This window comes from Lynx canadensis, chromosome C1 (genome assembly GCF_007474595.2).
Source record: "Lynx canadensis isolate LIC74 chromosome C1, mLynCan4.pri.v2, whole genome shotgun sequence".
NCBI classification, from domain to species: domain Eukaryota; kingdom Metazoa; phylum Chordata; class Mammalia; order Carnivora; family Felidae; genus Lynx; species Lynx canadensis.
In genome coordinates this window covers 147,793,404-147,819,430 of record NC_044310.1, presented here as the reverse complement: position 1 = coordinate 147,819,430, position 26,027 = coordinate 147,793,404, and the positions used below count along the sequence as shown (strand labels likewise).

The window sequence follows — 26,027 nt, the reverse complement described above, 5'->3', positions numbered from 1 at the left end:
AGCTCACTCAACACTTGGGCACAAACAAGCTGAGCACTGAATGCTCATGAAGTTGGCTGAACAGCCATGCCCTCAAACAAAGCATTTTGCACATAATCAGAATGTTATATTCTCACTATGCAAGAATCTGGCTGGATTCTTCACTGGAAACCATGCTATATGATATGATTTATAAATATTTGCAAGTATTTACTATAATTTCATGGGAAAGGAAACCAAATGAGCTTGTTGAGAACCATAAAAAGTATCCAGCAACTATTCACTTGTTATAAGATTATTAGTGAGATGAAATTACTACATGTGACAAACTGAAATGGGAAATAAAAGCCTTAGAATTATAGTGAAATGAACATTTATAAATGAAATGTTCATTTCACTATAATTCTAAGGCTTTTATTTTGTGAGTAACATAATCTTTGTGAGTAACATAACAGTGATGGCTACTAATTTTGTTCACCTGCTCATGCATGCAAACAAAACACACAGTCTTACAGATTTACATTTAAAAAATTATAAAATTACATAGCCTCCATAGATTAAATAAAATGATTAAGTGTAGAAAGTCCACTGTAACTTAGTGTCTTTTAAACTGGAAGATAAGTAAATATGTTCCATAACTGTTATTAGAAATAACTATTCCAGAAGCATTTATGCAAATTTTTTATAACCTTATCTCCCCCTCCAAATAATGGAAAATGCTGATCTACAAAATTATTTATGTAACCAATAGTTTCTATTTGCAATTCCACAAATACACATTACTTTACCTATTACAATGACATATTCCCTGTGATTTAAAATCTTTATATTTAAGACATTGCAAATAAACATAAATTTATCTCCCAAATAGTATTCTTTATATTCTCAAAATTTTTCTTGACATGCTATGATTTTACTGAAATGAATATTTTAGGGCAGAGATATTTTTCTGTTGTAGGAAGTAATTTATACACATACTGTATCATCACTTAAATTATGATCACCAAATATCCAAGTGTCTGAATCTATTAGAAAATATTGCTTCAGGCTTATCAATTAACAGGTTATTAATCCTTTGAGATCAAGAACCATAATAAATATCATGATAAGCACATGGCTTTTGGAAGTAAGAATGAAAGAAAGGAATTCACAAATTAGGATCCACATTCAGAATAAGCAGGCAGGAGACGATGGGAAGGCAGAGCTTTCCTAGAACCTTTATAAGGACACCCTTAGCTTCTTTTCAAGACTGTAGTAGATTAGGGCAAAAAATCTGTGATAGCCTAGCTCTAAACATAAAGTCTAATTTCACCTGTGATGGCAGAAGACAGGCTTTGTAGACCAAAGAAGATCATCCCTCTCAGGGTTAAACATAGAGACAGTAACTGATGTGCTCACTTCCTTCCTGGGTTTCCACTTCACTCTACGGCAAACATAGATTTCTGCATAGCTATTCTATATGTACACTGGGGGGAATACAGAAATCTTCAGAACTATTTATCTTTTAGGGTTTCCTTGGGAGACAGAATTTCATAAATGATTCCTACCTCACTTTGCTGCATACTTTCAGAGGCATGCCAGAAAATATCTAAGTCAAGTACACTCCTCTGATGACTGAATGAAAAAGAGGTGGTTTCTCCACTAGGAATTTCTTTTGAGCTCAAAATCTAGTTCAATATGAATTCTTCATGCAAAATTATTCAACTAGAAAATACCTTTCCCAGAAGCCATAAGGAAATGATATTAATTTTGCTATACAAAATATTAAAAACTTCTGTAAATAAAAAATACCAAAAACAAAGTCAAAAGACAAGTTACAAAATAGAAAAAATACCTGAGACGTATATTACTAGAAGCTAATTTACTTCAAGTATAAAAAGCTTTCATAAGTTAAAAATAGACAAAAAACCTAAACTTGTGGTTTGGAGAAAAGAAATAAAAAGGCTGATAAACATGTAAAATCTTCAACATCAGTCATAACTTGATAAAGGGCACTTAAAACAATGAGGCACAGCTTTTAATCTACGACATTGGCAAAGATGAGGCACTCTGACAATATGCAGTGCTAGTGAAGGTTTAGGAGAACAGATATGCTTAAACCTATTGGAAATAGAAATCTGTGCAGCTTCCCTGGAAGGCACGAGGTAGGATAGTATTTCTTTAAGAACAAATAAGCACCTAGTTTGATCTAGCAATTCTACTTCAAGAAATGCATCCCACAGTTATCTTAGTATCTATGTGCAAATATGCAAGACCAATACAGAACTAGCTACATACACGTTACATTGTTGTCTCTAATGCCTAAATATGAAAAAACCTAAATGTTAATAAGGAAGAGATAAAATAAATTATAATACATCTATAAAAATAGGGTCCTAGGCATCTATTGGCAGAATGGAGCTCTCAGACATATTAAAAAAGAAGATATACATATATATTATACATATTTACATGGTATAAGATATATACAATATATAAATATATAATAGAATCCCATCAGTATAAAACACAGTGAGTGCACATTTGTAATACATACATATGTAAACACACATTCTTTAATTTTTTTTTTTACCATTGTGTACATGTTAAAAATGTATTTTAAAACACTAACTAAATATAAATTTCATTTTGATAAAAAGAACAATGCCTATACATTATGTGGGAAACCCTCCATGAAAATACCCTGGAGGAAATGGCTATAATATCAGGCACCTTGCTGGTGTCTTTCTGACTTAATCTGAATGGCATTTGAAGGTAATCATAAGAGCTTTGTGCATTTCCCACTGGGATGCTAAAATCAAGGCAGTAGGTGAGAAAAATCCATATTCTGTATCATTAAAGCATTTCTTTTAAAAAAGCTAAATATTTCAAGAGATATTTCAAGAGATTTTTTAACATAACTTAGAGGTTTGGATATAGGTAGGCCTACCTGGTGAACAATTTTTCATTAAAAAAAAAACAAGCAACCCCCCACAAACCCCAACAAACAGCTTAGAATTCCAATCAATGTTTCTAAAATGCAAAAAAAGTACTTTTTATATCCTAATATTGGGAGGGGGAAAATGCATTCACTGCAAAAGATTTCTGGTTGATATAAATGTATATATAGTTTCATGCATTAAGAATTATAGAGCCTGAAAGACAAGTCAGCCTGAAGTCAGCAGTATAAATTTTGAGATAAAACTATGAGCTTTTTCCACTTTATCATGCTCTGTTTCGGTGACGACTGCACAGAAGATTTCCTCACCGGGCTTTATGTAGTGCTGTCACCTTGAACTCACCTGTCAGGCTGTCTGGCCGAGGTGGAACCATCCTTTCGTAGATTTCATACTGCTGCTGTCCAAATTGTTCCATGTCGTGAACAGTCCTTTGCAGTGAAGGTCCCAGATGTTGTGGTACGGCAGTCATCCCTGAGCGTTTGGGGGACGACGACCCCACCTGGCCTTGGGATGGGGAAGCTACTCGAGTCTGTGCATCCATCAGGGTCAACGGGGACCCTACTCTGGCGGTGGTTTGGTACTGAGGGGTTGGTCCGTTGGGATTGGAGGTCTGCCGGGAGGTGACTGACCCAATCCGACGTACAGCTGTTGGGGACGCGGGTCTCTGTGCAGAGTATGGAGATGCTGCCCGCTGAGCAGGTAATGTGGTTGAGGAATATGCACTGGGGTTCAGTGGTCGGGAGTCTGTCACTGATGGAGAGCCAAATCCACTACCCAGAGAAGTTCTCAGTGACCCCCTTGAAGGAGACACGCCTGTGCTGATAACATAAGAAGGAGACTGTGCTCTAGATGGAACTGAACTAACTCTTCTCATGGCCCGATTGGCTACTGATGGCTGATGAAAGGGGGGGGAAAAAAGAGAACGGGTTTATCCAGGGTTTTGTGTCCACTGTCATTACAGAACAAAATGCACATAGCTCACTACAGAACATGAATTCACTGCTCATTTTAGGCGTCTCTTTCCTTTTTATGCTTTAGAGCTGGATATTAATTTGTCCTTATTGTGCTTCTCTTGGTATACTTTTTTTTTTTTTTTTGGTAGTTTAACCTCTAACTTTCCCCCCCCAGAATCAATTAATAAAGAGAGATCTGAAGATACTTAATATTCCTTTTTCCTTTGTCTTTATATTTTTTACCCTCTTGCCTATGCATTTTTCACAACAGATAAATGTTACATTGCCATTTACAACAACATGGATGGACCTAGAGGGTATAATGCTAAGTGGAGTAAGTTAGAGAAAGACAAATACCATATGATTTCACTCATATGTGGAATTTAAGAAAGAAAACAAACGAAGAAACAAAGAAAAAAGAAACAGAGGAATAAAAAAAACCAGATCCTTAAATACAGAGAACAAACTGGGAGTTGCCAGAGGGGAGGTGGATGGGGGGATGGATGAAATAGATAAAGGGAATTAGGGAAACACTTATAATGATGAGCACAGAGTAATATACAGAATTGTTGAATCAGTACACTGTACACAATTAAAAAAATGCTGGATTGCAAGTGTAAAGCATCACTGGATCAATGTACTTATTTTGTTCCCTGTGAGTCAATATTTTTGGCCATGGTAAGGCATTTGTGTAAAACAAAACAAAATTTGAATGTACCAATCTAAATGCAGCTAGAGGAGGGTCTATAATTTTTTTGTCCTTATGGGTTGGCTCCATTAATGAAAGGAATGTGATCAAATGTGGAATAAATGAATGTCTGGATGGGGCCTGGGGTCCAAAGCGCTCCTCTGTGTATCTATTCTCAAGGGACAGCTCAGTTGCACAGGTTGCCCCCTTGCAACCTAACTCTTCAGCTCTAGGAACAAAATCAACTTACCTTAAGTTAAAAAAAAAGAAAAGAAAAGAAAAAAGAGGTAACATGACCACTTCTAGGGAGATAAACAAATGTCTGTAGTTAAGATAATTATTATTCAAAAGTGTGACTTCAAACCAGCTGACGTAAAAATTCACCTAAGCCGATAAACTCCTGTAAACAGTCTAAAGCTTCTCACACTTTCCCATCAAAGCATCCCTCATGCACTAGGAATACGATGATTGGAGAAGAAAAAAATAACATGCACTCTATTTTCGTTTGTTTTAATATAGAGATGTTTCTCAATACTTAAAAATTTCTTCTAAACTGTTGAGCCAAAGTGCCAAAGTCCTCTCCTGTTTCTCCTTTGGCACTGGGAAGCCTGGCCCATGGCAGTGTTACCTTCAGGGCTTCCTCTACAACATTATGAGAGGATTAGTGTCTGCCTAACTTCTTGATCATCTTGGCATTTTTCAGTTCAAGAGAAATCACTGGGTACTTTGACAGACTGTTATCCCCGCTGGTTACTACCACTCAGGATCCTACTGCTTCCATGAATTTTGGTACATGCTGGTGGATCGAAGTCTGTGAAGTGGCAGTGAATACGGAGCTAAGGAGGTTTTACAAATACATACACAGGCAATCTTTTTTTGACCAACAAGTGAGAAAACCCTAACTTAACAGAATGGCTACACTTCTAAACAACTTTCTATAGGCAAGAGTATCTATAGTCTAGCAAAGAAATGTGATTTCAGGGAACAATTCCAAAGATGAAGGCAAAGCATTTTGATTACAGCAGGCCAGTGCCATTTTATTCAGGTGTGGGAATAGTGTTCTACCCTCTAGGACTCTTTAGAACATATTGTAGCTCTAGTATTTTTAGAAACGCATAATCCCTAAGGCACTGCAACATTCTACCTAGTTTTCTAATACTCCCCCCACCCCACCAATATTCTTCCTCTCGTGCCAAACTTGTTTCCTCTAGAAGAATTACTCTCCTATATCTGGAATTTATTAGAATTTACTGATACAAGCTAATAATTCCTAAAAGTTTTTTTTACTATCACAGACTCTAATAACGTTAAATTGATTTTACTACTTTGTCCATTCTATAAAATCAATCCAGAAAGAATACTTATGACAGATATTCAATTAGGGGGGTTATTTCGTCACAAGGATCTTGATGTTCTTGGCTTACCTGAACCAGTGTTTGTCCTTCAGCTCTTGAATTCCTCACCAAATGGTTATTAGTTGATCCTATAAATGAATGCTGTGGTCTATTATCTGCTTTACTCAAATTCTGGCTGTTATGGAAACTCCCTGCTTCCTGGTATCCACTGTCAGAATAAGAATTCATTTGTGTTGAACTTCTTGAGTTACCCAATGATCCTGCAGGAATGAAACCAGCAGGAAACACCTTTACTTTACACTTCGGATGCTCATTTTCAAAAAGCATATATGAAAAGCAAATCGAATACTTAAAAGATAATACAACAGACCCTCACTTTCATGGAGAGATGTCTGCTCTGGTGAGTAGAGGGTCCCTTGTTCTGGCTCTGTCCTGATGAGATAGTTGTTGGGATGGACAGCGTCAGAAACTCTAGGTTTGTTTACACCAGTATTTGGCACATCTGTAAGAAGAGAAGTTTAAACAGCGAAATCTAATGACAGTATTACATAAAAACTTGCTAAAAAAAGGTTCGGATATTTGTACCTTCTTATAATCTATATGTTAATAAAAGACTATTTTCATTGTAAACTGCACAATGATTTACTCTTTTCTATATGGAAGTATTCCATATACCCGTTGTATTAATATGTTTTCCTAAATTTCATGAAAGTTGCTCATCCTGATTACCACCCCAAGTGAACTTACAAACTATGTTAAATTAAAATCTGAAAACTGACCTTGTTCCTCGTTCCTCCTTGGAAAACTCACCACTCAGGTGACATCCTCCAAGAGGACTAACAAACTCAGAACAGTAGCCAAGTGTTTAATAAAAGGTCCTCCATACCTCCAAACTTTTGAAATAAAAACTTGCATGGTGTTTATATTACTGAGCTTGGTAATGAAACCTCTGAAGGTAGAACTAGGCTTTTATGTCATATTTCATGTTATCTAAAATCAGTGGAACTCAGTATGGAGTTTTCAGATTTACAAATGATGGAAACTTTAATTTTTTATCCATTTGCTTATCTTACTTGTAGTCTCTTTCCAAACGAATACAGACAAATCTAACCTGATCCTTGTTTTCTCTAGCCAAATCAGTCTCTTCCATGATCTTATTTTCCTTCCAACTGTACCATTGTGCCATCTTGAACTTAAAAACAAAACTATTTACCTCCTTCCCTATTCCTGCTTTTTTTGTATGCTACAGCATACAAATCGAGGTGGTGTAATTACACTGCCTGTCCCCATTTCCATTCATATATGACCTCTTTTCTCCATTACCTTCAAAATATATTAGCCCATGTTATGATTATCTTCACAACTCTGTCTTTCCTCAAATTTAACTCTCAGGTTGCTAGTAAACATTTTTTTCAGGAATGCCGGCTTCACTATCTCTTCAAAGATTTATATGAAGTCTGTATCACATTCCGAGTCCAACACAGAGTCCTAAGGATTTCAATGTCTTCATTTGTCTTTCCTTTCTGACTTTCTTCCTTTAGCTATTTTTTAAGGCCCTAACTATGCAGCTATGTGAAAAGACAGGTGTGTGTGTAAGAGAGAAAGAGAGGGAGTGCCTGGGGAAAAGGAGCTTCAGAAAAATTTCCTTAAGGAAGTAATATCTTACCACAGGAGGCCGGCTTGCCCCTTCTTTACTACACTTACATACCTCCCTCCACTAGAACATAAGCTCAGCATGAGCAGGGACTCTCGTCTGGTATGTTTACTGTTACTTCCTCAGTGCCTAGGATGGTACATTCCACTCAGTAGGTGCCCAGTAAATATGTGTGGAACAAACAAATTCCTAGTAAGAAGAACAACTTCTCTTTACTGAATGCTGATTCATGCCTGGCATAGTGCTGCAGCTTTAAAATGTTCAATAAAGTTTATCTATGTAAAGCGAAGTGAAACTTTTAGGAACTGCTGATCAAGCTAGTTTGGAAAGCAAATACAAGGTTTATAGGAGAGCCGGGAGCCCCACTGCATTCTAAACCTTTAGCTTGACGCTGAATTCAATCCAAGGTTTTGTTTCTTAGCCTCCAGAAAGATTCACTGACATTCTTAATATAGGCTTTTAATGACCTGTCTCCTGATTTATTATTTGACAGTACATTTCTAGGTGGTAGAGTTCTGTGACGGTTCTGAATTCTTAAGCTTGGAATTTCAATAAAGATTACAGATTGCGTATGGTTTCCCTGGTACACACTGAAACATTGATCTGAGTCTCCGGCAGGCTGATGATCCTGAAGAGTGATCTGCTTCATTTGTAAGTCTTGCGTTACAAGTTCCAGGGTTCCACACGCTCTTATATAGCACTTCTTGACAGAATTTTACGCAGGACTGAGTAAAATATGTAGTTTGCTAGGCTACTAGAGTTTTCTGTAGAACTGGAGTGCCTGGGAATAGCAATGCAAGGGTCAGCCTGAAGGCAGGGCTGTGCTGAGTCTACCTGGGCTTCGTTCGTCCAAATGAAGCCCAGAGACATTGAACACGAAACGGCAGCAGACATGGAAGCACCCCTGCGGTAGCTCCAAGACTTCTCATACATGGAAAGGGTAGCGTTTTTCAAAAGGAAGAGAGTTTTAGATAGTTCTTAGCTTCAGGTTTAGTACGAGATAAAACGTGGGACGCCAATACATCAAAGCTTTTGGCTTGGAAACACTAGGTGGCATGCAGTGTCAGGATCGGAGAACTTATCACCATGGAAACTGAAACCCATTAGAGTTCCATGTATGCCTCTTCATTTTTAAAAAACTATTAGGAGCTATTATTTAAATAGGAAAAGAGAAAGAGGCACCCTACAAATCTGTACCTCAGCAATTGTGTCTCCTCACCCAGCACATTTTCTCACAAACCATGTGGCAAACAATTGCGCTCATTTAAACTCTCAAGAGAAGCTATTTAAAATAATCTTGGGGCACTTGGACAGCTCAGTAGGTTGAGCGTCTCTTGATTTCAGCTCAGGTCATGATCCCAGGGTTGTGGGATCTGGCCCCACATCAGGCTCCGAGCTGAGCATGGGGCCTGCTTGGGATTTTATCTCTCTCTCCCTGCCCCTCATCCTCACTTTCTCTAAAAATAAGGTAAGTTAAGATAAAATAAATCTTTTTTTTTTTTTTAAATTTTTTTTTTTTTTCAACGTTTATTTATTTTTGGGACAGAGAGAGACAGAGCATGAACGGGGGAGGGGCAGAGAGAGAGGGAGACACAGAATCGGAAACAGGCTCCAGGCTCCGAGCCATCAGCCCAGAGCCTGATGCGGGGCTCGAACTCACGGACCGCGAGATCGTGACCTGGCTGAAGTCGGACGCTTAACCGACTGCGCCACCCAGGCGCCCCAAGATAAAATAAATCTTAAATAGAACAAGCACAAATTGTGAGATACAGGATTCTCTACTGGTCACCCCAATAAATAAAACTTAACAGAACTAGTATCTCAAAAAATACAAAAACAAACAAAATAAACAAAATTACACTGAAAGTAGTATAACCATGTACCCTCTCAATGTTAGTACCTGTTTCTTATACTTTGAAATGCAATGCCTCAAACGATAGAATATAGAAAAGGACTTTGAGATGGTTAACTAGAGTACTAAAATACTAAATTCCCGTGTCCCCCAAATCCAATTTGAAGATCTAAATAACTAGGTTTAGAGAACAGGATATAAACCTCATTTTAAAGATTTCATTTTTAAGTAATCTATACACCTAACTTGGGGCTTGAACCCACAACCTTGAGATCAAGAGCTGCATACTCCACCAACTGAGACAGCCAAGCACCCCTATTTTTTATGTTTAAGTTTTAAGAACTTGATAGATAAATGAGATTAATCTAATATGAAGTACAAAACAACCAAATTTTAAACTACGAATGAGGTCTTCAGTCATTTTTCTATTTCTGTAATGAAGCCCAATGTAATCTATATATGCAAAGACAAAAAGATACTGACATCTTAATCATTAGAAGTTAAATAATTTTCAGTTTTACTATTATTTACTATTTTGTTGAAAACTTATAATTCACAAATTATATGCACATATATAAATGTATGTATGCATAGATGTTATACCTAAGGTAAGAAGACCCACTTCCTAATTACTGAATAAAGTATTCGTATTGTAGTATGGTAAAGTTCGAAATTATTATATTTTTAAGTTTATTAACTTTGAGAGAGAGCGAGCGAGCGCATGTGCGGGGGAGGGGTAGAGAGGAAAGAGAGAATTCCAAGCAGGCTCCATGCTGTTAGCGCAGAGCCTGATCTCACAAACCCAGAGATCATGACCTGAGCTGAAATCAAGAGTCAGAGGCTTAACCAACTGAACCACACAGGCACCCAGGTTAAGTCTTGAAATTATTAATTATGCACTATTTGTGCAATCTTACTCTAAAATAAATGTCTTTTTAAAAGTTTATTTTGGGGGGGAGGGGGAGTGGGGGAGGGGCAGAGAGACAGACAACAGAATCCCAAGCAGGTTCTGCATTGTCATTGTGGAGCCTGATGCTGGGCTCAAATTCATGAACCGGCTCAATCATGACTTGAGCTGAAGCCAGATGCTTACCCGACGGAGCCACCCAGGTGCGCCCAAAATGAATGTCTTTTAAAAATACATACTAGAGGAATAAAAGAAGACACTAGTCAAATTTACCAGATAAACCACAGAGCCTCACAGGATGGGATCACTTCATGCTCATTGCTATAAACTAAAATTAAATAGTTGGCATGGTGTGATTTAGCACAGTCAGAACATGCAACTGAGACATTTTTATGAGCAAAAATGACAAACGGAATGTCAATGCTATTTCTTTAATCTGTGTACTGAAGAATATGTGTTACTTTTTCACAAACATGTTTTGTGGGACATCAGAAATATATTATGGGGCATTTTCAAACCTGAAATTATCATTTTCCATGAAAATACATGTTTAAAAATGTAGAATTTGAACAAGCTTCAAGGTAGAATGAGATAATCTCCCATTTGTGTTTACGACTAGGAGATTATTGGAAACATAGCCCTTCTTGCCTATTACATTTCTTCTGAGTGCTCCAATATAAAAAAAAAAAAAAAAAAAAAAAAAAAGGCAATTAACTAGAAAAAGTAGAAGGTTGCAGCTAGGAAAAATATTAGTGGGTAAGGGATAATAATGCTGTAGGGCTACGTAAATCTCATGTATTATCCACCCCATTAAGCTTACAGTGAAAGAGAAAATACAAAGTGTATTATCTTTTCTGTGATGTATGTCCAAAATATACACCAAGTATGCATAAAAATATGCTCAGGAAACAGGGTAAGGTCTCACTAAAGAACTTAAATTACTGAAATTCCTCTGCTTTGTTAATCTATGTATGTGTCTTACTGTTTAGAGTATATGAAACAGAGGTCTGTGCTAGGTGTAAAATTACCAGGGAAACAGGAACCCAGAGATCAGTAAGGAGATTTTTAGTATATACAACCCTGTAACTAGTCTTTCTTAGTCCAGCATACTGTAACTTTGTGCGAGAATCTCCTTGTTTGTGGCTGCTCTGAGTTGCTATGGTGTCTAGAGGTCTGCCCTTACATAAAAGATAGTGTAATATGAGTTTTTGCAGGACTCCTGTGATGGTTAATAGAATGAATGCGATGATTTTTTGACGGCTAAGGGAATGGAGTATCTCACTTTTTTTTCTAACTCTGGACTGTGAATTGAAGTTAGCCTTCATATTCAGAGTGGCAACACTTTATGAAAAATATGAATAGAAAATTTTGTCTTATGGGGACTCAACTTCCTACTTGGCCATGGTACTGTGGCTTCCTGTAGGGCTACAGGCTCAGAAAGGAGTCTATCCACAGAGCTGTAGAAATAGTCCAGTGCCTTCTATGGCTAAGAAGTAAAGCTCTAGGCCAAATTCTGGAAGAGAACACGGATGATGGCCTTGAATAGACTTCTCTTCAGTAACTTCTTTGATGTACATGAGTCACTTCTACAGCAGGTAACCCAATTTTGGGGGAAATGACATCATTGGGGAATACTGTTGCACAGTAAAAATGTAAATAGGGCAATGGAAACATGAATCATAAAAACATTCTTTGGTCTATAGAAGACATAGATAGATGTTGACTGATATTTTAAGAATATTATAGATACCCAGAGTTTGTTGACTCAAATATAAATTACTATGTGTGTGTGTGTACCCACATATGATACCCTTTAAAAGTTGGGCTTTAAAGGAAGTAAAAAACTTATGAGAACAGGCAGAAGATCATGTTTACAGAAACTATTTCTAGTCTGGTTCTCGAGTGTGTCTAGGTTTCTGGGTCTTATACATGCTTATATTATCTCTTAAACATTAAGACAAAGACTCCAAAAATTTTACTCATCTAGAAAATGTTGAGTGAAAAGTCTTGGAAAGCAGAAACCATTAATGAAGTATCTTCCAGTTCACTTTACACTTTGCTCTAAACATCAATTAATGTGTCTTGAAAGCCACTGTAAAAGCTCATCTGTCTAGATTCAATTTCATGGTTTAAGCAAACTTTGTATCTACATAAGCTGGTATAAAGCACTTTCTTCAATTTCTATAATGACACATCTGTAAAGTATTTTATAGTTTTATATGTCACCAGAGAGATCTTTTGTTCATAATATTGTAAAATTCCTGAATTCCGTTCAGGAATACAAAATGATTAAAAGTATTTTTTAGAAAAAAAAAAAAAGGAATTTTTGCAAATAGTCATATTAAAATGAGTATTCATCAAGTATTTTTTTGTCTAGGCATGAATTAAAATACAGGTGTCATACTTACCATAAAGAATTTATATCTGTAAGAGGAAAACTAGAAAAACAAGGAGTTTAGAAATGTAAGAATGAAAAGAAATAGATCACACATGTCAAATTTCCAACACTGAGTTTACAGGTAGGTACTCATGAAAGGCCCTGGGCCTCTTGCTTCCTATAGAGAAAGCTGAAAAAAGAAAAGGATTTGCGGTAATGTCTATGAAAAATAAGTGCTCAAAATGACTCATATATTTTTCCAAGGACACACTTTATTCCTTAGGGAAAAAGTGTTACCAAATATAAAAGTGGATATATTTGATAGCCGGAGATATAAGATAGATTCCCTCTGTTAAAAAAAAAAAATTCTTTAAAAAGACCCAGACAAATCTGTAAAGGAGGATATTCACTACCATAAGAAATGAATGGGTCTTCTGAAACTAGGTTTTTCAATAATTTTCTATTGGGTTATCTTTTTTGGTAAAGATTATCAAGATAAACCTAAATGCAAACTAACTTTCTGGCATAAGAATGAAATGTGGAGTTACAGATGATAGCCTGCCTCCTTGATACTTCCCAAAGCAATGACTGTTCACTGAGGAAGTATGGCTCTGTGTGTTGCAGAGATGGTAACAGAAAAGGAGCTTTTAAACTTGATAATTTCTGTTTTATTTTAGGTAGTTAACAGAATATTTCTTCACATATCACTAAGAGCATGAGAACACTTAAATACTTATTTAATACATTTATATTAAACATGAAAGGTTAGAGGCTAGAACTGGATATGAGATTTTCATAGAGTCCTAAATCACTGTATTTAAGTCTTTGAGGGATATATCTAATCCATCCCCATATATTATGTGTAAATGGTGTAGGAATGGTCAGATACATTATTTGCTAAAGTAAAATGCAAATACTCTTATTTGCTGGTTGCCACACATCCATGAACCATGTCCAGTATTTTTACTGTAAGTATCTTTCCTGCAGATCACTTTACCATAAGCATTTTCAACAGAAACATTTTCTCTGTTTAATTGGCCATAAGGCAATCTTGCTATAAAAGATAAAAAAATAAAATAAAAATAACCGGCTGACAATTTGGTTTCTTTTCTCCAGTGATGCACTACTCCTATTTTTATATTACGTAAATCGTAGCCCTCATAATGGTTTGTACCGTGGCGCAGAGGTTTGCACCCACATTTCCCCCAGAACTTTGGAACATCTATCAAAAGACATGTGACAATATGCTAAGAACAAACAAGGCTTATCACAGCACAACACAAAATTCAGTTTCAAATACGTATCCTAGCATTTGAAATCTGATGCCTCTCCTAATAAAGAAATTTTAGTGAAAAAAGAAAAAGTGTGATGCCAAACGAGGAGACACATCAACAAGCAAAAAAAAAAAAAAAAAAAAAAAAAAGTGTTTAATACTATCAACAAAATACTTTGAAGACAAATGCTTAGGTACAACCCACAAAATAAAGTCAGTATTGCCATGATTCTACCTTCCACATTTTGAATGTATTCAAATATTTTGTGTTTTGTAGTAGTCTTTTACATTTTGCTATTCATTTTTCATGTTTCATTATGTCCTTTGAGTGAGTGTCCCTCTTTTGTTTTTCGTGATTTTATCTTTACAGTGCAACTGCCTTATGGCTAGTTACGCTGTGAAAGTGTCTGTGGCCGAGATATGTACAATGAAATTACTTACAATCCACACAAACACAGTGATAAATGTAGAGTTCTAAACTAGCAGAAAGGCTGATGTCCAGCATGTTACAGAAAATTTTGCTTAAGTTAGGACTCATTTAACAAAATCCCAACTATGTGGAAATACATGTTAAATAGCATCCACTGGCCGAGAAACTCTCTCATCTACCTCAGAGTGGTTTCATTTGTGTCACAGCTAACCTAGGGAGTATGACCAACAGTTGGCTGGCTTTAACATGTGCCACTTTGATGTACTACTTTAACCCACAGTATGCTGAACGCTTTGTTTAAAGAATTTGTATTCAAGTATTCTAAAATTTAAGTTTTCAAACTTTCATAAAAGTAGAGATCAACAAACCACCTCCCCAATTTAAGTTACAACATTATGCCATACTTTTTATGCTCCATTTATCTTTCTTTTCTACTATTATAGAATTTTAAAACAGATCCCTCACATCAGATCATTTCAACTCTAAATACTTCCATATGTAGCTCTGTAAAATAAGGACTTTGCAAAACTACATTTATTCCATCATATAATGAGTTCACAGTCAAATTTTCCTGATGTCTCAAAAATTTCTTTCTTCAGTTGGCTTGTACTAGTCAGGCTGAAATAAGATTTACTGATGGCATTGGACTATGATTGCTACTTAAGTACCTTAAATCTAAAAAGAGGCTCTCATACCCTCATTTTCATGTTCTTGGCTTACTGAGGGAACCATAGCAACAAACTCATAGGATGCTCCACATTCTGAGCTTGTGTGCAGGTTTCTCATGGTGGCATTAAAACATTCTTGGGGCGCCTGGGTGGCTCAGTCGGTTAAGCGTCCGACTTCAGCCCGGGTCACGATCTCACGGTCCGTGAGTTCGAGCCCCGCATCAGGCTCTGGGCTGATGGCTCGGAGCCTGGAGCCTGTTTCCGATTCTGTGTCTCCCTCTCTCTCTGCCCCTCCCCCGTTCATGCTCTGTCTTTCTCTGTCTCAAAAATAAATAAACGTTAAAAAAAAAAAAAAAACATTCTCTAACCTCAGTATGTCTTGTAAACAGAAAGTTAGAGCTAGCAGCTTTCAGGTCAAAATTTTGTGGTTAGAATACTTTATGGATGGTGCTGTATACTTTACATCTTGTCATACTGTAACGCTTAGAGTTGCTAAGGTCAGCCAATTCAAGTGATGGCAGCCCCATCTTTCCATATTTTCAAGTTCATCATCAACCTGTCTCCTAGTGCAATGGTTTCCAATGTTGGCCGCACACTGCAATCACCTGGGATGGGGTAGGTGCAGAGTTTAGAAACTATCACTGACTGAGTCCCATGCCCAGAGATTCCAATTCAAGCTGTGGTCTGAATATTAGAGATTTAAAATATTAAATATTTAAGATATTAGGAGTTTAAAAACTCCCAAGATGATTCTAATGTGCAGCCAGGATCAAAATACAGTGGTTTTTGCATACACTGACAATCTTTGCTTGAACCATTTGATTAGAGCATGCAAATTGGTGATTTTTCTAATTTTATTGTTCTTTCTACATTTATCAGCAGGAATTCCTTTGGCGTATTTAGATACCTTAAGATAGCTATTAATGGCCAGGATTATTTGGTTATCCTAAAAATAATCTGTACAGGATAGTAGGATAAACTTTTAATTCTTCTCTTTAATTACCAGTAATTAAATTAATTTACTTTTCAGTAAGGCAGTGATTCTCACACTGCACTGTGTGATCATCAGGGCATATTCAAAAAGTTGATGCCTGCTTTGGGCCCCAGACTTCAACAGCTCCGCAGGCAATTTTAATGTACAACAAAGTTGGGAACCTCTGGAGGTGTTAGTACCCGAATTACCTCCAATGGTGATAAACAAAAGTTTGTTGTTTGCTTGTTCTAGTAGTGGTTGTTGCATTTCTGTTGACAGAAAAATGTATGTGGTCGTTTTGAGCCAGATATGAAAAGAAAAGAAAGAAGAGCTGACAGGAAACATGACAATTTTATTAAATTCCAAGATCAGGTTGATCTCCAACTTCCATAAGAACTAATCAAATGATAGAAAGGTCAGTGGTTTGCTGGTCTCTGCACAATGTTCTGATTTAATGAATATTTAAGAATTATTTAAGTGATTTTACTGTTAAATCTGTCTATAAAGTTTATGATATAGGGCATTTGGAAACAAATGGCTTTTTAAAGCCTAATAACTCACTAAAATTTTATATATTCATGAAAATTTACGCTCCTAGACTCTGGCAACATAGCAAGCATGGATAGGCATAGCAGTTAGTATAGGTAGGAATATTTGTAGGGAACCCCTCAGACTCTGACAGTCAGCACGAAGGTTGTTTTGAAGTAAAGACATTTGAAATTCAACAAATGTAGAAACAAGCCTTCTTGGAGCATCCCTTATTTCACTAAAAGCAGAAACTTCTGGGAGTGAGGCTGCCATGGGTCCCTTCTGGGGGAGATTCATGGCATGAAAAAAAAGTGGGAGGACCATGTGTACCTGCATAAACAAACATTATTGCAAAATTTCTTAGATCCCCATTGTTCCCCTAGGAACCTATTTGTTTTTCCCCCAGAAGCCTTTTCTGCCCACTTCCTCTCCCCCGTTAAGCTAGGTAGATAACCCCTAGTGTAGCCATTTAGGTAAACTACTTTCGTGAGCTCCTATGTGTATCTGAATACTTTGGGATTATTTTTCTATTAATTTAACTATTGTCAGTTAAATTCACTGGCTCCCTCAGTCACTTAACCTAAGAAGGCAGAGGAAAAGCCTCACTCTTCCCACATATTGTTAAGCATTTTTGGTGGGCAGTTTGACAATATGTGCCCCCAAAGCCCCCGTATACACACTTGCCCAGGCAGTCCCACTTAAAAAAATGTAAGTGACAAAGATACTCAGATGTGCAGAGAAACCTTTTACCATTGTTCGTCAAAGTAAAAAACTGGAAAAAAAAAATTTACTAATAAGGGATTGCTTACATAAATTTTCTAAACCATGGGTATTTAACCATTAAAAAAGAGGTGGGTCTTTATATACTGACAACAGAAACACACGCTTGGTTTTCACTATGCCGTTAAGGAAAAAACCTACATTATAGAACACTGTATAATATATCCTCACTGAATTAAAAACAAAACAAAGCCAAAGGTGTGTGTGTGTGTGTGTGTGCGCGCGTGTGAGTAGGTATCTACAGAGGTGTGTGGGGCAATGGCCATTGTATAGAAAGATGTGGGAATGAAGGGAATTTTACCTTTACTCCAAGTTCTTCAAGACTTACTTTTTGTAAAATATAGAAGGCCTTTTGTAATAAAACATTAACAAGTTAAGAGAACCTTTTTGTGGTGATCAGGAAGCTATAGTGTTGTAGCTGTGGTAAGAAGAATATCATGACTATGTAGCTAAAAAGGCCTGAAAAAATAAAGGAGGAAAAACTTGGCTGGTTTTAACAGAAAGTCGTATTCCTCCTGTTATTTAGAAGAGAAACAGGAAGGAACGAATATATGATGAAATTTTGTCATTTGTACAATTTATAGCCATAATAAATCATAACATCCAAAATCCTCAATAAAATAATAGTCCTTTATACATGATTGCTAATGTAATATTCTATTTATGAACATGTATAATATAACTTCCTATTCTATCTCCTTTATAAATCCGGCACATTTCTACTGAGGCATAAAGTGTTCCCATTTAAGTTTGTGTCCTATCTCATGATGTGCTGATGCTTTTTTGTATTGTAAATTACTTGCTCCAGATGGAGGAAAAAAAGAAATAAATTGACTTAGGGCTAGTCTCACATTTATCTCTTATCTTCAGTATTTATGTTTTTTTTTTTTTTTTAACCCACCGCAGTGGGAAGAAAGTCGTATCTATACATTTTAGGAACAAAATTTAAATATGTAAACAAAATACAAAACCCAACCCCTATAAAGTCTTAAAATTAGTAGTATACATTAACTATTAATGTCAGTATGTACCACACAATAATGATTTAATGGACAGTATGTTAAAATTATGGCACTTAAATACATACTCCACAATAAATGGATGTGGCACTGTGAAGTTAAATTACCCTATCAGTTTAAAATTTATGTTTTACCACCATCTTTTTCATTCCCTTTCACATTTTATTGTCAAATATCCACTATTTCAACTGAATGAAATCATTAATATTTTCTCTCTTACTCATTACTTATTACAATAGGCCCACCCAAGTCTCTCTACCCCTTAATGCCTTCTGGGTCAACCAGAAATTTCCCTTACTTTTATTCTCCTGTGTCCTTTGCTAACTCGTTGCTTTAGGAAAAACTCTAATCTTGTGGCTTCTTTATTTTCTTAGAAGTAGTAATTCCCAATCAGTTATTTAACATTCATTAATATCTGCTCTTGAGACTATTTCTTGAGCACTTTCTTCTAGTGAAAGGGAGCCAGATTCCTTGGCCTGTGGGCACAGACAGGTGCACTCAGGTTCAGAAGGGGGCCCCTTCTCATCTGCAGGGAAGGGGAGGGTGGGGGGCTGCCGGAAGAAGGCTAGGATTCTCAGGCTGATGCCATGCTGCTCCCCTCCCCTCATTTTACACATAAGTACTAAAACTGGAAACTGCCTAGACTCTAGTATTTTTTTCCTGGAACAGAAAAACTGTGAAATTGTGACTTGTGGCACAATTCACTTTACAGGATGTGGCTGGAGGATTTAAGTAACAGCCAATGAACACTTTGACAAAAGGACTCAATTTATGGCTTCAACAGCTTCTTTCTGGTGGGCAACACAAACTATGTATCTTTTGTGTGTGTGTGTGTGTGTGTGTGTGTGTGTGTGTGTGTGTGTGTGAGAGAGAGAGAGAGAGAGAGAGAGAGAGAGAGAGAGAGAATGAATTGGTGTGCTTTTTCTTAAAAGAGAAGCCCAAGGGTTCCACCTCCTTTCTTTTCTTTAAAGACTATTTTGCATAATATTTTCCATCAAGAAGAATTATAATCACATGTGCATATATTTGTATTCTCACTTTCCTCCGGCTTTTACCTATTATTCTATTATATATGTTTATGATTATGGTGTTTATTTTCTATCTTATTGTATGTGTTCTTAAAAGCTACCTCAAATTTTGGCAGAACATAAGAGATTGTACAAATGCATCAAATTTTAAGAGAGGTGAAGATGTGAACAATGGAAAAATGGAACGCTAATAAAAGAGAAAACAGAAAGGAACATTAAGACAACATTCCCTCCTCACTGCTCTTTAGTGGAACATACATAAAAAAACAAAAAACACAAGGTTATAAGAAATGCAAGGCTATAAGGAAAAGACAGAGCCAAAACAAAATGATAAACTCTCTTCATAAAAGACAAAAGGATGCGCATTTTATGTTTATAGAGAGTAGATATGTAACACTGGAAAGCTAGAAAATATGGGATAATGAAGAGAGGGGAACAGAAAAGCAAGATAACAATAAAGCATAAATACTTCAAAACAACTTTATTACTTCTGGGGAAGCTTCTCTTTAAGACTCCTTCCCAACCAGCCTGAGAAAATTGTAGAGGGGATGGTTCTTCCTTGTGTTTTGGGAAGTAATCTCTTTGAGCCCCAAACTTAAAAAGCTTTGGCTTTTTACTTTCATACAGCCTACTATCCCTCATACAAAAATCAACCAAACGACTGTCAGACCAAAGGACCAACCAACCCGAGCAAACAAACAGGGATTCTGCTGAACTGAATCATAAAGAAATGGAAATCTTTTCAGCCTAGGGCATCCTGAGCTCTTCCTTAGAAAATGACTCTGCAGTAAGTCAGCTATTTAAAAACAAAATTCAGCAGCTGGTCTCAGGTTCTGGCATTTCAACAGAATGTGTAACATCCTGAAAACACCAGAGTACGCAGGGATCTCTCCCAGGTAGTGATCAAACCATTGCCCTGTTAACAATTCACCTCACTGCTAAAAGGCAAATTTTTAAGTTCCAAGCTTTTCAACTCAAGTTTGTAATATGTATATAAAGGTAGAGCAATTGTCTGCAACAAAATGTTCAAAATATTGAAGAAAAATGAGGAACAATAAGAGACTTTTAATCCTAAATCTTTTCATGTAATCCTTTCTTATTTAGGAAACCAAGAAAATTGAACAAAGATGTTACTTTTGTCAAGATCTAGTCAAAGACAAAGACTACCCCTATCTATCTATCTATCTATCTATCTATCTATCTATCTATCTATTAAATTTTAAGCCACCCCTGCCCTTATTCTGGTCAGGACTACCAAATTCTAAAAATGAGAGGATTTTTATACTACATTTAGTATTTCTGCATGCAATGTGGTAAAGAGAAGATAAGAGTTAAACTTAATAGAAAAAGCAGCAAAACTGACATTTTATGCCATTATTTACTTGCAATCAAACTTCTAAAGATATCTATCACTACTTAGAAAAAGAAACATGAAACAAATCAGATTTTACTCCTTTATGCATACAATCAAATTTCAGTTTTCTACCCTCATCTTTGTAGCTTATTGCCATGGTTACAACTTAAATGTCATAACTGTGGCTGAAACGTAGGCAAATTTAAGAAAGCACACAAGTAACGTTATTATAGTTAAAATAATAGAAAGTGGAGTAAATAGCAGTTGTGATTGTAGTGTGTGAAGATTAATACACTCCTTCTCCCCCCAGAAGCAAAAAACAGAAGCAAAATGTAACTAACACCTGCCAGATCTGAATAGGAGTTTGGTATGAGTATACTCTGACAAAAGTAAGGGATGAAGCATAGTTATTAGGTGTGAATTACAAATGTAGCTGTGGTGAAGACAGATGAATTATTGGAGTTGTATTTCCCTAACGTTAAAGTATTTGGGGGAGGAACTCAGACAATACACACACACACACACACACACACATCTATATTTAACTCATTAGTAAATCGTGAAGATGGTGGTCGAATGACGCTGAGTAAATGTACTAGAGGGGAGGGAGGTAGAAAGGACAGCAAGGCCCCAAATATTTCATTCTGTTATGTGTCTTCCTAATCAAAGCTCATTCTCTCTATATGTAAATCAACACAGTTGTACACTGCCTGGCTGGCTTTTGGTAGTTAGAAACCACCGAACTGCCTTTTCCGGCTCAGCTCAGCCGGGGCAGAATGGTGTGTGTCAGGAGCAGAACTGTACTAAGAAGATCCAGGATGTTCTCCGGCTCTGCTCTAGGCAGCATTTCTGGCTTGGCTTTATCTCCTTCCTGGTTCCAGCTAATGCTGGAAATCTCCCCCCGCCCTACTTCTCACCACTGCTCCAGTTTGGAAACAAAACCACCTAATCCATTTTCCCCTCAGTCCTAGAAACAGTGGCAGCTTTGGTTACGATCAGTCTCATGGGCGTTTGAGTATGCTGTTTAATTTTCCCAAACCTTCCAATGCGCCCTTGAACTATAAACCTCCCTGAATCAAATCCCTCATATGGAACTAGCTGCCATGGGCTCGGTTTTCTTGACTTGACTCTGACTAATATAGTTATCATCCTTGGTCTACAAAAAGCTCGTGCCTATCAAACACTTGCACTGCAACAAAAAAGGGCAATATATAAGAGGTTTTAATAAAACGATGATGCCAATGAGGAAGTATAAGAGGATCAACCTCACATTCCTAAAGGGAGGGAAAAATAATATAATCTTTTCAGGCAAACAACTTGGTTACACATATCAAGAGGCTTAAAAATGTTCATATACTCTAAATAATATTTTTTCTTTAAAAGTCTAGCTTACGATAAGTCAAAAGTACAAATATAATTTTATGTACAGGGATGTTTCCCACAATGTTATATATAATTGTAAAAAAATTAGAAACAACCTTAATGTCCAGAAATAGAGATATCAGTAAATATGGCATATATCTGTCGTTCCCCTTTATAGCCCCCCCTCCTCCAATTTCAAGTGGATAGCATTACATACCTCCACTAGACCTGAAGCACTTAAGAGGACAAGGATATTTGTTTTAAAGATTGACAGCTATGTGCTAGACAACTCTTTTAAGGCTCTCAAGAAATATTTCTGGAATAAATTAATGATGTACTGTTAAACTTACAGAAGAATTTTATATGAAATGGCAAATTTTTGCCACAAACAAGTACGAAACGCACTACTGTGAGCTTAGTATTTTTCTTTACATTTTTCAAATCACTTTTTAATAGTTTATAGAGCTGCTATTTCTCCTGAAGAATATTTAAATCAGGCAACTTTTTTGCTCAAAGCATTTTCAGTGACTCTCCATGACCTGTGGGAGAGTTAAAAGTCACCAGTATTTACAAATCTCTATATTTTGACCCAATGTGGCTATCTAGACTTTGCACACTTTACCATCTCTCAAACCAGTTTTAAATGTTCACATGCGACATTTCTGTTGTCTCTTTTGCTGCCTAGTGACAAAGCGCTCTCTGCAGTAGGCTGTCCATTTACAACAATGTCTCCCACACAATATACATTTGGCATCTAACCACATACTATTTCATGGTATGATTTTCCTTATATTAAGCTACTGTTTGTGAGTCTTATTGTTAAGTAGCTTTTCATATGTCTTTGCCTTATCTATGGCTTGAGTAAACAATTCATGGGAATTGGGAATAGCTTCCTTATAAAACAGTGGAGGGCCTTGTATGCACTATAAATAACCCTGGAATCCTAATACCAGGTTTTGGTAAACTCAGATCAGACATTTAGTGATCTGAGTTTTATTCAAGATCAAAATCTGTCTAAAAATTGTCAAAGTATTTAGATAACAAGGCCTATTCTAGTATTTATATATTGATAACATTGTCCTTTATGTTATAAGTTCCAAGGAAGATGCAGAAACGTGTACGTGTTGCACCAATCACTGTGTGACCAGCAATGTGTATAGGACTGGGTCCGTGATGTAGGTGCTCAACATTTAATGAATAAACACTGAATATGAAGTCATCAAATATTTATGAAGATGGCAGATACTCTCCTTAATGTAACTCATCCTTTCTACGAAGTGAATTTGGAGTGAAAAGAAAGATAAGGAAATTATATTAGAAGCTTCTGGGTTCTATTAGAAGCTACCATATAGTCTGCATCTAGATACATAAAGGATATGAATGTTTCAGGCAACTCTTGAGTGCGGGAAACACTACGAAAGGAAAAATCTTGATTTATATAAATGATCAGTCAACTTTCCCAGATTATGCAGGAACTTTTGTGAGGGCATCCCTGTACTTTCTTATGATAGAAAAGAAAATATTCAGATGATATGTGCCGATATTAAAAATGTCCAGTGGTGATAACATTGATATGCTGATGTCCAGTGCTTTAACTTTCTTTATAGCTGATATCTTTAAGTCTACTAAACAATGTTCAAACGAATCAAGCAAAGTAAGAACTATTTGAAAGTGAAGGAGCTCAGGAGTGTCACTACAAGAGGCAGTAAACTGAGAAAGCAAGCTATATGAATGCTCTTTTTGTGTGTGCAAAACATAAGAAATATTTTTTGTATGATAAAAACTCATACCTGTTGATCTCCAAGGAAATGACTTCTCAGTTGAGCTAGAGAAAAAAGGGAAAAAATGAAATATTTACTTCCTTTGTCATAACATTTAACTGTGGACCTATTTTGCACATAAACATCTAATTTTCACATTACATAAAAGTATAAAAATCTCAAACAAAATTTAAAGCCACTCTTTTAACTAAGTTAATTTTAGACATATTTAAGCTTCCATATCAATTTGGGACGAAACTAGTTCTACTTGGAAATTAAGGCAAATTATAAAGTGATATAAGATTCTTCTTGGATAAGACAAATAAAATAGCACAACTATGCATGATATTCATGGTACTTATGTATTATGTTGCTTTTTGTGAGATGAAAATTACATATACGTTAAAAAGAACATATACATTATATACAAAGAACTTATTATACATGTATACATTGACTACAACAGATTAAAAAGGACCCAAAAGGCTGTTAAAAACTTCATTCTAATTCCTGTTAAAAGCCCCAGAAACTAAAAATAAATACACACACACATGCACACATACAAACATAAATGTCTAGAAACTATAATTGACACAAAATTTATCGGTTAGTCTGAGCTGGATGTTAACCTTATATAAGGTTTTAGGGGCACCTGAGTGGCTCAGTGAGTTACGCCTCTGACTTCGGTTCAGGTCATGATCTCATGGTTCCTGGGTTTGAGCCCCATGTTGGGCTCTGTGCTGACAGCTCGGAACCTAGAGCCTGTTTTAGATGCTTGTCTCTCTGCCCCTGCCCCTCCCCTGCTTGTGCCCTCTGTCTCTCTCTCTCTCAAAACTAATTGCCAAATACAGCGAAGCATGGTGCTAAGGGGACAGTGAAGTAGAACACAGGAACAAGAGTCTGGATTATGAAGTATTTATTAAACTCTTGATGAAGCACTTTACATATATTATCTCCTTTTTATTGTCCACAACAACCTTCTGAAAAGATACATCATCATCCTTATTTTACAGGTAAAGAAACTGGTCAAAATCTTATGCTAGTAACCAGAATTGGCTGGGATTCAAACCCAGGATGGTCTGATTCCAAAGTCAGGGCTTTTCACTAGAGTATACGGCAGAACGGCTTGCGATCTCATTTTTCCATTAAACATGTAAACATGTAAACACACACACACACACACACACACACACACACACACACACACACACAGAATATGCCTAGAAAGAAAGAAGTCTGGAAAAATAAAAACCCAAGTGTTAGCAGTTATTTCTGTGGGGTACAATTAAAATGTCTTTTTTTTCCCTTCTTAAACATTTGTACTTTTTTGAAATCAGGAAAAATGCACATATTGACTTATTTTTAGGGTGTTTATTAAATTTAAGGAAAAGGTGTGTGACTTTGGACTTAAGGAAACACTATAAAATACAGGACATGGAACAGAAGAAGGGAGCAGTGTTTTTAGTGCTATAGTTCTCAGATTTAAAGTTCTTGTTAACCCCCTGTTATTTCCCCAATTCATAAAGTGGTTAATGAAACTCTAGATTTAATAAGAACTCCCTGAACTTCAACTTTGTGTGTGATTTGCTTTTACTTTGGTCAGAGCCCTAGCAGTTTACATTCTGGGACCTTGAACTAGCAGCAAGCAGGGGAGTGGCATGCCCCCAGTTAATGCATATCTCTATTACTCTGTTGATGTTCCTTTATCTGCTGCACTCCTACCTGATTTCAGAAGGGACTGATGGGACAGGAAAAGATGAACATTTGGTCAGATACGAGTTAGGGCACATTTGTCTTCTTGCTCCTGAGGGAAGTTACATTCTGTGACTCCAAAAGTGGTTCCCTACACTGAATTTCAACTTCTCTTAAATCTGTTTTTATTTCACTCTATCATCTAAATTAGTTTTCTAAATACTGAGGTTGATATTACCCAACTGTGTTCCTTTCAAAATGTTCATACTTTTGCCAATATTAAAATATGTGATAAATTAAGAACTGCCATCTAGAATTGTTTAACGTACCTCAAGTTTCTTGGGAATAATATCATGAAAATTATTATCTTCTGAGTATGAAACTTACATAAACTTTAATGAGATACTTTCACAAGATTTTTTATTCTTATAATTATAGATAACAGAATATAATTCA

The 26,027-nt window shown here is 36.4% G+C and overlaps 1 protein-coding gene across 10 annotated transcripts in view; it reads right to left on the bottom strand.

The window, feature by feature from the left end:
• Nucleotides 1–26,027, bottom strand: part of PKP4 (plakophilin 4) — a 241,491-nt gene that overhangs the window by 53,073 nt on the left and 162,391 nt on the right. For 8 of the 10 annotated variants that reach the window (XM_030325382.1, XM_030325380.2, XM_030325379.2 and 5 more), the window contains 4 exons: nucleotides 23,910–23,944; nucleotides 6,285–6,416; nucleotides 5,984–6,174; nucleotides 3,261–3,813 (listed from right to left, as the gene is read on the bottom strand). In XM_030325382.1, the coding sequence (XP_030181242.1) occupies nucleotides 3,261–3,813; nucleotides 5,984–6,174; nucleotides 6,285–6,416; nucleotides 23,910–23,944 (911 nt within the window). The remainder of the gene's footprint in view (nucleotides 1–3,260; nucleotides 3,814–5,983; nucleotides 6,175–6,284; nucleotides 6,417–23,909; nucleotides 23,945–26,027) is intronic. The other 2 variants (XM_032594411.1, XM_030325381.2) reach the window with 1 other exon arrangement.